At 36.3% G+C, this 15,059-nt stretch overlaps 1 protein-coding gene across 2 annotated transcripts in view; it reads right to left on the bottom strand.

Annotated features, from left to right (window-relative positions):
• The window catches only part of SOS2 (SOS Ras/Rho guanine nucleotide exchange factor 2), an 81,520-nt gene extending 66,461 nt beyond the window's left edge, over window positions 1-15,059 (bottom strand). For both annotated transcript variants that reach the window (XM_036917202.2, XM_036917210.2), the window contains exon 1: window positions 14,823-15,059. In XM_036917202.2, the coding sequence (XP_036773097.2) occupies window positions 14,823-14,909 (87 nt within the window). In that variant the 5' untranslated portion in view covers window positions 14,910-15,059. The remainder of the gene's footprint in view (window positions 1-14,822) is intronic.

Genomic DNA, 15,059 nt, shown 5'->3' with positions numbered 1-15,059 from the left:
TGTTTTGTTCCTTCAGTTTTTCCTTTGTTCTTATACTCCACATATGAGTGAAATCATTTGGTACTTGTCTTTCTCCGCCTGGCTTATTTCACTGAGCATAATACCCTCTAGCTCCATCCATGTTGTTGCAAATGGTAGGATTTGTTTTTTTCTTATGGTTGAATAATATTCCATTGTGTATATGTACCACATCTTCTTTATCCATTCATCTACTGATGGACACTTAGGTTGCTTCCATTTCTTGGCTATTGTAAATAGTGCTGTGATAAACATAGGGGTGCATCTGTCTTTTTCAAACTGGAGTGCTGCATTCTTAGGGTAAATTCCTAGAAGTGGAATTCCTGGGTCAAAAGGTATTTCTATTTTGAGCTTTTTGAGGAACCTCCATACTGCTTTCCACAATGGTTGAACTAATTTACATTTCCACCAGCAGTGTAGGAGGGTTCCCCTTTCTCCACAACCTCGCCAGCATTTGTTGTTGTTTGTCTTTTGGATGGTGGAGATCGTTAATGGTGTGAGGTGATATCTCATTGTGGTTTTAATTTGCATTTCTCTGATAACTAGCGATGTGGAGCATTTTTTCATGTGTCTGTTGGCCATCTGAATTTATTTTTTGGAGAACTGTCTGTTCAGTTCCTCTGCCCATTTTTTAATTGGATTATTTGCTTTTTGTTTGTTGAGGTGCATGAGCTCTTTATATATTTTGGATGTCAACACTTTATCAGATCTGTCATTTACAAATATATTCTCCCATACTGTAGGGTACCTTTTTGTTCTATTGATGGTGTTCTTTGCTGTACATAAGCTTTTCAGCTTGATATAGTCCCACTTGTTCATTTTTGCTTTTGTTTTCCTTGCCCAGGGAGATATGTTCATGAAGAAGTCGCTAATGTTTATGTCTAAGAGATTTTTGCCTATGTCTTTTTCTAAGAGTTTTATGGATTCATGACTTACATTCAGGTCTTTGATCCATTTCGAATTTACTTTTGTGTATGGGGTTAGATATTGGTCCAGCTTCGTTCTCTTACATGCAGCTGTCCAGTTTTGCCAGCACCATCTGTTGAAGAGACTGTCATTTCCCCATTGTATGTCCATGGTTCCTTTATCAGCAATAACATTCTTCAACGAACTAGAACAAAGAGTTTTAAAATTCATATGGAACCACAAAAGACCCCGAACAGCCAAAGTAATCCTGAGAAAGAAGAATAAAGCAGGGGGCATCTCGCTTCCCAACTTAAAGCTGTATTACAAAGCCACCGTAATCAAGACAATTTGGTACTGACATAAGAACAGACCCACAGACCAGTGGAACAGAATAGAGAGTCCAGACATTAACCCAAACAAATACGGTCAATTAATATATGATAAAGGAGGCATGGACATAAAAGAGAACAAAGAACCACCAAGGGAACAAAAAGGCATCCTACAGTATGGGAAAGTATATTCATAAATGAAAGATCCAATAAAGGGTTGACACCCAAAACATATAAAGAGCTCACGCACCTCTACAAACAAAAAGCAAATAATCCAATTAAAAAATGGGCAGAGAAGCTGAACAGAGAGTTCTCCAAAGAAGAAATTCACATGGCCAACAGGCACATGAAAAGATGCTCCACATCGCTAATCATAAGAGAAATGCAAATTAAAACCACAATGAGATATCACCTCACACCAGTAAGGATTGCCATCATCCAAAAGACAAACAACAACAAATGTTGGCGAGGTTGTGGAGACACTGGAACCCTCCTATACTGCTGTTGGGAATGTAAACTAGTTGAACCACTGTGGAAAGCAGTATGGAGGTTCCTAAAAATGCTCAAAATAGACTTACCATTTGACCCAGGAATTCCACTTCTAGGAATTTACCCTAAGAATGCAGCACTCCAGTTTGAAAAAGACAGATGCACCCCTATGTTTATCGCAGCACTATTTACAATAGCCAAGAAATGGAAGCAACCTAAGTGTCCATCAGTAGATGAATGGATAAAGAAGATGTGGTACATATACACAATGGAGTATTATTCAGCCATAAGAAGAAAACAAATCCTACCATTTGCAACAACATGGATGGAGCTAGAGGGTATTATGCTCAGTGAAATAAGCCAGGCAGAGAAAGACAAATACCAAATGATTTCATTCATATGTGGAGTATAAGAACAAAGAAAAAACTGAAGGAACAAAACAACAACAACAGAAACACAGAACCCAAGAATGGACTAACAGTTACCAAAGGTAGAGGGACTGGGGAGGATGGTTGAGAAGGGAGGGATAAGGGGGAGGAAAAAGAAAGGGGGCCTTACGAATAGCATGTATAATGTGAGGCACGGCATGGGGAGGGCTGTGCAACACAGAGAAGACAAGTAGTGATTCTACAGCATCTTAATACACTGATGGACAGTGACTGTAATGGGGTTTCTGAGAGGGTCCTTGGTGGTGGGGGGAGTCTTGTAAACATAATGTTCCTCATGTAACTGTAGATTAATTATACCAAAAAAAGAAAAAAAAAACCCCAAGTGCCCTACTCAGTAAATGTGATTATGCATCAGAATTAGGATAACATCTAACTAGACTGGATGTTTTTACTGAACAACATGGCAAAGCAACTTTAACACTGAACATCAAAGTTTCTTATGCCAAACTTCTTAAAGTAATTGCAAATATGAAAAGTCATAAAAACAAATAAATGCAGACTATTAAAGTCCCACCCATAAATACTAACAGGATATCAAAATGACAGTGAAAGTTAACCATACTTTTCACTTCTAGAGTATTTACTATCTCAGCACCCTGAGACAGCAAATACAAAATTACCACATCAGAACAAACTCATGTATCATATTTTTCTGAAAGACTAGTCAGAAAAAGAGCAATTAAAATAATTTTCAGTCTTTAACAGGAGATTAGCAAGTCATACCTGTATTTTAGTTACAGCATATTTTCAAGTTGCCAGAAGGTATTTCCTTGCACATACACTGTAAGCAGAATAGTCATACTAGTATACCTAGATCCATGCACATGCACATATAAAAGCATTAAACATTAAATTATTTTTACTCTGATAAACACTAGATTTGACAAGTTTCAGAAATGTGGTATTTCCTAATTTATATTTTTCAATTTTGCATATTCACAATCAAGTAAAAAATCTTGCTAGTGCAATTGTTCAATCAACTAACATTTGAGTTTCTGGTACAATGTAGAAATTAATCCCTTTGGCTACAGAGACAGTCTGACATTTATTTATGACAAATTCTTCATTCTGTTGCCAAGATTTCTGCAAGGATGCAAACACCTCAAATATCAATTAAGAATACTGGAGGTTTTTTTTTTATGAGAGTTAAAATTCAACTTGAAAAAAGCAACAGATTTCATTCTAAAGATATACACTGACAACCATGAAATACTGCTGATAGAAGTTTTAAAACTATATAAATGAAAAGATAAATTTTATATATTGGAAGACTCAATGCTGTCAAGATGTCAATACCTCTCAAATAATCAATACAATCCCAATAAAAATTCTAGCTGGTTTTTCTGTAGAAATTGATAGGGTGATTTAAAAATTCTTATGGAAACACAAAGGTCCTAGAATAACCAAAAAAACTCTGAAAAAGAACAAAATTGAAGAGCTAAAACTATCTGATTTCAGGAATTTTTATAAAGCTACAATAATCAAAACAGCGTGGTACTGATGTAAGGACAGGCGAAAAAAATCAATGGAACAGAATAGAGAATTCAGAAATAAAACCACACATATATACATGAATTTTGCTAATGGCATAAAAGCCTTTAGCAAAGAAAGAAACTTTACACTTTAAATATTTATTTCAATAATATTTCAATAAATAAAATTTGGGGGTGGTAGAACAACCAAACTACATACACAAAAAACATACACAAAATTATCTCATCATAAATAAAAATTAACTCAAACAGATGATAGATCTAAATGTAAAAACTAGAACTATAAAACTTCTAGAAGAAAAAATAGAAAATTTTTGTAACTCAGGTAACCAAAGATTTCTTAGATATGACACTAAAGGCAGTCTCTAAAAAGGCATGTGGATAAATTAGACTTCATAAAAATTTAAAACTTTTGCTCTCCAAAAGATAAACTGATAATTAAAAGACAAGCTACACACTGAAAATCTTTGTGGAGCATATATCTGATAAAGGATTTTAATTTAGACATATAAAGAATATTCAAAACTCAACAGTAAGAAAAGAAACAACAAAAATGGGCAAAGATCTAAAACAAACACTTCACCAAAGAAGAATGGCATGGATAGCAAATAATATGAAAGATGCTCAATATCATTAATCACTAGGGAATGCGAATTAAAACCACAAGATACTAGTAAACACCTATTAGAATGGTTAAATTAAATTAAATGCTAAGTGTTGGCAGGGAGAACTGGAACTCTCCTACAATGCTGGTGAGAATGTAAAACTGTACAGCAGTTTGAATGGAGACCAGTTTGTTAGTTACTTTTACTCAAAAAGTTAAACATACACCTTACTATCTGATCCAACTACTCTTTGGTAATTACCTAAGAGAAAAGGAAATATATGGTAATACAAAGACCAGTACACAAATGTTCACAGCAGCTTTATTTGTAATAGCCAAGATCTGAAAATAAAATGTACATCAATAGGTGAATGGATAAACAAACAGTGGTATATCTACACAATGGAACACTACAGGGCAATAAAAAGGAATGAACTATTGGTGGACGCAGCAACATGGATGAATCTCAAAATAATTATGCTTAGTGAAAGAAGCTAGACCAAAAAAAAGAGAACTATATCCTATATGAATCCATTACTATAAGACTCTAGGAAATGCCATCGATAGTAATGGAAAGCTTATCAGTGATTGCTTGAGAATAAGAAATGGGGAGGGATGAGAGGAAAAAGAACAGAGTCAAGAAGAAATTTATGGGGCTGAAGGGATATACTCAGTATCTTTATTGTGATGGTTTCACTGTTGAAGTTATACATAAAAAGTTATCAAATTGTACACTTTAATTATGTGGTTTATTGGATGTCATACTCCCCAAAAGTTAAAAGTAATATAAAAAATATAATATTTTAAGATAGCATTTTTCTGATAGGATATGTAATCAAGAATTGAATGCAGAACTGTTATCAACTCATTATGGTCAGGACCATTTTTTTATGTTTGTGGTTTCCTCCTACTTCCCCATCTCTTTAATTCCTAATACACAGGTAACCTATTGTCATGCCTTGCATAAAAAAAGTACTTAGTAAATACTTGTTAAATAAATTCATAGTAGCAAACATTTCTATGCCTCGCATAGAAAAATGGGGACTGGAAAAAATTTAAAATCCCATAAAATCTGTTTTTATTTCACTGGATATGTTCCTGGAGACTCAGTTATCCCATATAACATTACAAATAAGAGGATTCCCACTCTATGTTCTCTATTTCTACTGTTTATTAATATTCACTTCTCACTTAGATTCAGTGCTCTTAATCAGGTACTTTCTTGGCAGGTTTTCAATTAGGTTTATTTAAAATGCAGATAAGTACAGGCCAGGAATCTTACTCTATTTAGTTTAATATTAGGTGAGTGCTTACCATGTAATAATCAAAACATGTAGGGAAGACTATTAGTTGAGACTAAAATGTCTGTCATTAAAATTTTTCTAAATTGAAAAGAAATGGCATATGATCTGTAAGTACCTTCCCATACAGGCAGACCATTAGAAAGTACAGGCTAGGTCAATGGCTCCCAACTTGTTCAGTGGCTGAGCATCTGGAATCACAGTGCTCATGGCAGAACATGAAATATTAAGATACTTATATTTCATCATAGTAAGCAGGAATAATGTTAGAAAAAAATGACAAGAAAACTAAATATAAGTAGATGTTTGTAAGAAAAAACAGTTATCATAAGCTGTTTGCCCTGTAAAACCTCTAGATCTCTTGTTCATTGAGTTTTACAATCTTCCATTATTCACTAGTAAGTAAACTGCTGCAGGCACCAAAGATTGAAGAAAAATTTACGAGAGAAAAATAAAACTGAAAAACTAATTGGCTTTTTATCTGTGAACTAGGAAAAGATCACTATTATTAAATGCGTTTTACTCAAGTTTAAGATTCCTTGGGTGAAATACCCATGTCCTACAGCATACTACCAAAACTACTACATGCACTCTTCTTAAAGATCTGTCTGGCAAGGTATCTGCAGTCAAGGAGTAAAGCGGGTTCTCCTCTCACCTCCTTCACAAACGCCCTCTTTCCACTTTACTGAAGAAAGGCAGATCTCTCACTTATCTGGAGTCTCAGTATGGTGTGTAGCCATAAAAAAAAATTAAAAAATAAATCCTAGGATACTAAACAAAGAGATAATTACAAATGTTTTTCATTTAGATAAGTACCTCACTTCTTCCATTTCCTAACCTTTTGTCAAAAAATTCATCCTTACTGAGGGGAAAAGCTCATGAGAACAAAGAAAGGAAAGCCTCTTTAAGAAATACTAAAATAAATGCAACATTACCTTATTTCATTTAGGAAAAAAATTCAAAGTAAGTTTTCACACTCTACCTATCTTTCTATCTTACAATTACAATTTAGAAGTGAGATGGTTGGCATGTGACATGTATTAACACATTTATTTGAACTGAAAAATTAAGTCAGACTTCGTCTGAAAGAAGATAAATATGACTAGGCTGGTTGGCTTGGCAATTAAAACTGACCTTACCAATTAGGTTATGTGGCAGATATTTTCTGTAAAATGAATGAGTGTGCTGCAGATTTCTCAGATGGCCCCAAGAGTCTCACTGATACACAAGCCTTTGAATGTAAGTAAGTAGGACCTATGAATATGATAGGATATCACTCCTGTGACCAGGTTACTGTGGCAAAGGTGCCTAATCAGTTGACCTTGAATGAATCAAAAAGGAGATTATCCTGAGTGGGCCTGACCTATATTGGGTAAGTCCCTTAAAGGAAGGCCTAGAAGCGTGAGACAAGAAATAGCAGCAGATGCATTCCCGTTGGTCTTGAAGAAGCAAACTGAAGTGCTATAGAGAGGGTCATGTGGCAAGGAATGGCAGCAGCCTCCAGGAGCTGAGGGCATCAGACATTCAACTGCAAGGCAATGAACTATGCCAATAACCACATGAGCTTGGAAGAGGACCCCAAACCTCAGAGAGGACCACAGCCCTAGCTAAAACCTTGATTCCAGCCTTGTGAGACCCTAAGCAGAGAGCCCAGCTAAGCCCTGACTAGACTTCCAACTCACAGAAACTGTGAGATAATAAGTTTGTGTTATATTAAGCCACTAAGGTTTTGATAATCTGTTATGCAGCAACAGAAAACCAATTCAATGAGCTATACCTACAGCTCCAAGAATTCAGTGAAAATATGTTTAAAGAATGTAATAAAGTAAAATACATTTTATCAGTAAATGCTGGCACAGCTAAAGTATACTGAAATTAGTACCATTTTAATTTTCCCAATCTTTCTTGGATATATTGAACTAAACAAAGTATCTCTAAGTAAAAAATTTTTAAGTAACAGTTATTAGTCATTCAGCAAGTCCTGGAAAAGCTAAAAAATGGAAAAGCGAGTAATTATAAAGACTAGGTAACAAATCATTTTGCAAGTCAGGTAGTCTCCCAACTTTTTGCTTTAAACAAAATAGAAGGAGAACCTAAATGAGTTGCTGACTGATAATTAAGAATACTTTTTTGATGAGCTGCAATATAATTCTGGCATATAGTTTGAAAGAAGTTTAAAATATGAGTTTGACTACTGTAAGTTTTCTTCAACTTATGTTAACGAGGGTCCTCAGGGCCCATGTCTACAGAAATGGAAACAGAAACAGAACTGATGCTAAATCCTCATTTACTCCAGAAACACCCTGTGTCGTCTAGCAACAATATCCACCCATGAAACATGAACTAATTTAAAAGCAATGCAAAAAGAAGTGGGATATCCAAGTTCAGGAGAGAGGTCTGGGTCAAAAATAAAACTTTGCAAATCATCAGATACAGAATGATATGGGATATCAGAGTCATGACAGAAAGGTGACATGACACAAAGAAGTCATGATGTAAAGATGTCAAAGCTTTTTTATTTTTTCAAAATTCATTGCATTTATGTTTTTTTGATCAACTATGTCCTATTAATAATTCAACCCAAAAGAAAGGTTTTAAAGCCTTATGGCCATTGGCAAAATTTGTAACAATTCAATATATATACTTTATTGTTGCAAAAAAGTATAAATACAAAGGAGGGATCAAAGACTTTAAACATAAAAATATATTAGAATGTAATTATGTGGAGGAAGTGGCATGATAAGTTCACAGGGAAAAGAGAAAAAAGAACAATGTAAAAATTCCAACTGTTAAAAAGTACTTTGTCATGTACAGTTTAAAAGGATGAATTGTGGGTATCAAATTTAATGGTATTTAGATCTCATTGGATACATTTAAAAGGCTGATAGAACTATTTTATTTTAAAACATCAGTACTTAGAACTTACAAAATTGTGTCTTTTCCAACTATTTGAACTACAACTTTTTTGTAGATGTCTACAAAAAAGTGCAAATTTTAAAAATTCTTTTGGGGATACATAGCAAAATAGTTTAGAAAACTCTAGATTGAGGAGAAGGATGACTCAGTGTTGATTAGATGTGAGCCTAACGTAAGAAAGAATAGGGAAGGATGACGACTAGGTTTCTGGCTTGAGAACTGAATATATCATTTATACTGGAGAAGTAGCTTTATAGAAGATAATAAGCTTGGATTGAGTTATGTTGTGAACATCTACATAGGATTGTCCAGCAAGCAGGGGATATAGCAGTTTTAAACAGGCCAGAGGAGAAGGCCTCTTCAAGATGATGATGTTTGTCTGAGACTTGGAGGTAAGAGGATGTGTCATGTTTTTACCTGAAGGAAGATTGTTCTAGGCAATAGAAACAGCCAGTACAAAAACCCTAAGACTAGAGCTATGAGTTGTAGGTACAAGGAAGCCAGTGTGAGGCAGGAGTATAGAAAAAAAAGGACATTACATGAAGTCAAAGAGGTAAAGCATGGTTGAGGGCAGCAAGAGACTGTAGCAAGTCTTAGACTTATTCTGAGAAGCAATGATAGAGTTTCGAACAAAGGAATGGCATGACCTCACTTATCTCTATTGTGTTGAGAAAAGACTGAATGGGGAAAGGACAGACCCAGAGGAGACCAGTTAGAGTTGTTTTTAATATTCCAGAGGATTGGTGATAATGACTTGGTCCCAAGTGGTAGAAGTCAAAGAGTTAAGAAATGATGACTGAAGTTAGCTAGTATGAAGTAGAGCTAAAAGGATTTGCTGACAGATTAGATGTGGATTATGGAAGCTAAGATTCAAGAATAACTCAAGATTTTTATTTTGAGCAACTAGAAGAAAGGAGTAATCATTTATTGATACGGGAAATACTACAAAAGAAACAAGTTTTGTGGGGAAGAGGAGCTCAGTATTAATTGAGATGCCTATCACACATATATGTGGAAGTATTAAGAAAGAAGTGGGATATCCAAGTTCAGGAGAGAGATCTGGGCCAAAAACAAAACTTCGGAAATCATCAGATACAGAATGATATGGGAAGCAAAGAGGCTGGAGGGATCTCTAAGTCTAAGCAATCCGTAGTCTAAGAAGTGACTGTCAGAAGTCCAAAGACTAAGCTCTGCGGAGGTCAGGATGATACAGTTAGAGAGATGAGGAGAAATCAACAAAGACCTACAAGGAATAGCCAGAGAGGAAGAAAACCTGCAGTTTGGTGTCTTGGAAGCCAAATGAGGAAAGGATCCCAAGGCCAGAGAAAGAGATGAACTGTCAAATGCTGCTAATGGGTCAATTAAGAAAGAAGTACAAAGTTCTATACAAATAAGAGGTAGCATTTGAGTTTACAAAGTAATTTCATGAAGAAAACAGGGGTACTGAAACTTTACTAGAGATAGTGCAAGTGCTGGTACCTACATCTTGATGTTATTTTCATTGTGCTGTCTCCTCTCTACACATTAATGTGAAGCGTATAATACATACATAATACATTTCAAAAGCTTTCTACTTACTATTATACATTCTTATATAAAAGAAGAAAAGAATTTGGTGTTGTTAATTTTTAACATGACATGAGATAATGCTAAACCATTAGTTCCATTAAAATTCCTTCCTGATTCAAACATGCAGGTTAACATAAAAGACATACACTTGATTTATGTCAAGTAGCAACACAGGTAATGTTCTGGGTACTCAGCATAAGACACTTTAATGGAATATTATTGCTCCAAATATACCATACCAGAATTAACTGAAAATAGAAGACTATTAAATCATGGCTGACAGGGAGCTAAATACAGTAAGTTAAAATGCATTCCTAATGGTCTGTCTGATTCTGGCTGAAACCCTTGGGTCAGTTTGGGTCATGATTAGTTTGGAATAATTCCAAATGACTCCCTAGAGTTCTACTGTTACATTCAGTGGCTTTAGGAAATCCAGAACAGGTCTCATGTCACAAAAATCATTGTATCTCCTATTAGTCTCTAGCTTCCAATTGGAGTGATCTTTTCAAAAAGCAATTCTGATCAAGTTAATCTAATTACTTTGTTACATAAATAATCCTACAGGACTTCCTATTCTCAGGCAGAGAGCTTAACTAGCCTTATCTTTTCACAGGGTCTTGGTTCTAAAACAAGTCCTGTTCCTACCTTTACCTATGCCTTAAATACTTTCTCCCCCTTTCTTTGTTCTGTTAATTCCTATTGATCTGTCAGATAATTGTTTACTTCTTTATGGTCCTCTCTTCCAGGCCTCTCTACCAGACTTAAAATGGAAGCTTTATGAGAGGCAAGAGGACTTGCTACAACCTCAGTATCAACAATAGTGCCTGGCACATAAGAGGCACTCAATAAATATTTGAATATACCTTCCAGAACACAGCACAAATATTCCTTCCCTAAAGAGGCCTTTTTGACCCTCTTATGTCAGTGACACCAATTTTATTTTCTTAAAGCACCCTTTACTTTTCTTCTGGGCCCCAGAAAGATCCAGCGCTATCTTCTTCTAAAAGCAGTTTCATAATACAAACACTAGAATCTTTCAGATTTCACAGAATCATTTCTAAATCCCTCTGCTTCTTTTTCCTTTCCATAGACTGCTATTAAGTAACTCACATTCTCTCACACCTCTTTGCATTGTAGACAGAAATCTAAAAGCAAACTGTAATGTTGGGGTGGGGAGTTGATATTTAACCTGAATCAAATGTGACTCAGGAACAGAGTAATTCAACCAAATCTATCTTGCTCTCTGTCATTTGTAACTACAAGTAGTAAGATGACAGCCATTTTCTCTTTCATGGCTAGCTTGGTAAAGAACACCTTACAGCAAAGGCATCTACAGGGGAAATAGCAAGGACTAAAAACCCTGATAAGATTATTTTAAGGCATGTTTCCCATATGTAGAATGCTTACACTGATTTTTCTCAGCACACAATCAAATTGCCCATGTACAAAGTATCAAAGGTATTTCAGAGACACAGGTAACAGGCTTCATTTACAAATACATCTCTTGCTCTTTTTTCCAAGTAATATGATAGCTTCAGTGTCCTTGGAGAGTAGTGGTGAAGGCATTTACACTTCTGACTCTTTTAGGAAAGAAACAAAATTTAGCAGTAATACGTATTATCCATTAGTAATGTCATTTAGCTCTGCTTTACCCTTTATAGTTTCGTATATATTTAAATGCCCTAGGTGAAGTTCTGTTTTAAAAGTTAGAGAACAAAATAAAAAGTTAAAGAACAACGCATCTCTACTTCCAGAATTATTTTCCCATCAATCTATTTTTCAATGTTTGTGTTGCTATGTAGTGAAATGAATATTAATGTTGGTTTAAAAAATCCTTTGTGTTTTCAACGTCAAAAATGGTGACTCTGCCAAATACATGTACATTTTTTTTTTCATAAAAATTAGCCACAACTTGAAAATAAGCAAAATAGATTACTAGATAATCAGCAGTGCTGTGCTTAAATCTTTGATTACTGTCTATTCACAGGACTATTTTACAAACCAGTAAGATTAGATTTTTGTCTGGTACAGATACAAATATTTCTAATCAGTAGAAAAGATAATCCAAAACTTACTGTTTATGTTACCTGTAAGATATTAACTAATTTTGCATCTAACCCAATAATTTTATCTTTATATTCCTTTATTAAATTGCCTATAAATACCTACCTCCCCAAATTTTCATATAAAGTGGCTTCAACATCTTATGAGTTCCCTCACTAAGTAATGAGTTGAATCAAAATCACTGACACATGTTCACTTATATTTTCTTAACAGTCATGATTTTACCTTTCTGAAAATTATATTTTAACAGTTTTGGAAGTTCCACCTAGATGCCCAAGTAAGACCTGACTGAAGCAATTAAACTACATTAATCCTTTCACACATGCATATAGATATTCCTTACATAATTCTGAGCTCATAATTGCTATCTCATATATATAAATCAAACCTCGAAGTTTAGAATTTTCAGTCTAAATGGTAAACACCTTTAGAGCAGGGCTTCTGCTTTTATTCATCTTCGTATTCTTAGTATCCAGCATGATACCAAGTATCTAAAATATGTTCAATAAATGTTAACTGAAGCTTAGAGAGTATACCACATGCTCAATGGAGGAGAAAATCAACTGAAGGAGAAAAATCCTCGTAGTCTGTCTGCTACAACTAGTGCTACTACTAATCCTAATAGTAGTCTTTGTAATTATCTGGTCAGCTGGAGGAAGGGAGCCAAGTCCTAGATGCTTTGAATGTGAAAATAGAGCCTCCCTAGAAATGGCAGGAATCATTGTACAAACCATGGGTAGCAGCTATATAACAGAATTTAACACATCTTGCAGAGAAAGAGTGAACCTTGAGCTCCTTAAGAGCTACAACTCTTAGCAGGCACTACAACCCTGTACATTGCAATACCACAAATACTCAAATACCTGAAACTGGATATAACTGAAATTACTAACATCAGACATTTTCCAAAAATACAAGAATGTCTTCCATGGACTATACCTCAATTGAATAATAACAATAAATTAATAAATTAAATAGAAATTGCTTTTTTGATTCAATTCACCTCAGAAGACCAAATTTTCTAAGACGTATTTGTTCTATAAACAGGGATATATGAAAATTGTGGAATAAGGGAACACAAACCTACAAGGCACCTGAGTTCAAGGGAAAAAAAGCACAACAAAATAATAGTCTCAATTCAATGGACTAGGATTGGATGCCAGTCCTGCCTTAATTTCCAGCCTAACCTAAAGAAATAAATATCTGTGCATGAAGGATTATTAGAGTCAAAGCTACCTACTGAGTAAATTGTGCACATATACTCGATTACTATTTGCTACCAGAAAGTACTAGTAGAATAATACTTGTATCACAATGCCAACAATACAAGCCCGCCTTATAACTGCACTGAGATTCTGTGAGTGCAATTACTCACAAAAGGGTCAATTGTATCTAAGCATTTCCTCTTTTGCTTTCAGCTCAGGCCAGTGTTCATTAACACCTATCAGCACACGCAGCATTTCTCTCCCTCACCTTGTAGAATGCGCTGCCCATGGAAGTCAAGTCAATTTAATGCTTTAACACCTAATATGCCAGTGAAATAACTGACTAGCTGCCCTTAGTCACCTCCACTAAGTTCTTTACAAAGACATGGCATGGTGTTTGGCCCAAGGGAGGCAGTATCTCCTTGTATGAATTATGAAAATGGAAAGTTTGAAACTGAATGAAAAGGAAAATGTTTTTACGTTTAAAACACACTTCTTCCTTTCATTTATAGAAATGTATTGGGGATTTATTTTCCAAGTGCAGTCTTTTAAGTTAATGTTTATTCTTTATTATTTAAAAATGTATTCTTCGTTATTCAGCATAAAAGGCAGAAGGGACTAAGTTTGCACCAATGGCAAGGGAAGCCCATGTTCAGCACCCGTTTACAGTCTTTAAAATTTGTCTGGACCTTACAAAAGGGCTTATTATGAAAATTATAGTACGATTATTACCTAAATTCACAAAGACTGACACCATCTACAGGACAGATGCATCCAAACTCGAAAGATGGATTTTTATAAGTTGCACCTTTTTTATCCCCTTAAAACGATTTCAAATTCTTAATTGCAGTGAAGAAACCAAATTCATAGAGGAAATCTCTTGTAAACAGGGCAGCTTCTGCAGGAAGTGAGGAAGCACTTTAAGTTTACCTCAAGAATTGTAAAAGGGGCGGTATGGCGCACTGACACTTCACACATGACAGTAACATCCACCTTACAAAAAGCACTGCCTCTTTTGTGAGTGGGCACCCCTGACAAGCAAACTGCCTAGGGGAACATCCCTAAAGAACTTAATTAAAAGTAATTGCCGAGCCTGGAAATGTGCTTTTGTTTTAGAAACTGTAAATACCAGCAAGACTTTCTCTTGCCCGAATCCAGCCTGAGGACAACAAATTGGCCAACGGCGGAAGTTGCCTGACGAAATGACTACAACATGAAATCCAGTTTTATGATCATAACAAAACCTTCCTTCCGGGGCCAGGCAAAAACTTGAGAAAACGTCCTTTTGAATGCAACAGCCAATTATGAGCGCCCCGTCACCGGCGAGAGAGCTCGGCCCGCAGGGCCGGATCACTGGGAGGCTGTGCAGCTCCAGGTTAGAACCTTAGACGGGCCCCGAGCCGGGCCCCCACCGACGCAGCCCGCGGCCGCCCCGGCACCTCCCTCGGCCCCCGCGGGCGCCCGGGCACCAGCACTGACCTTCCGCAGGGCCGAGACTAGCAGCCCCCGCCATTTCGGACTGTTTTCTTCGCTGAAGAACTCGTACGGCTGCGGTGCCTGCTGCATGGCCCCGGCGGCAGCGCCTCCGCATCGGGGGCGGTCCGCGGGCCGAGCCGGGCCGGGCCGGTGGCCTGACAGGCAGGGCGCAGGCCGCCTTGCCTCGCCGGCCGCCGCCGCCTCCCGCCCGGGCCGCGGCTACGGCCGAGGCGGCTCGGA

Source organism: Manis pentadactyla, chromosome 11 (genome assembly GCF_030020395.1).
Source record: "Manis pentadactyla isolate mManPen7 chromosome 11, mManPen7.hap1, whole genome shotgun sequence".
NCBI lineage: Eukaryota > Metazoa > Chordata > Mammalia > Pholidota > Manidae > Manis > Manis pentadactyla.
This window is presented reverse-complemented; position numbering and strand designations above follow the sequence as displayed.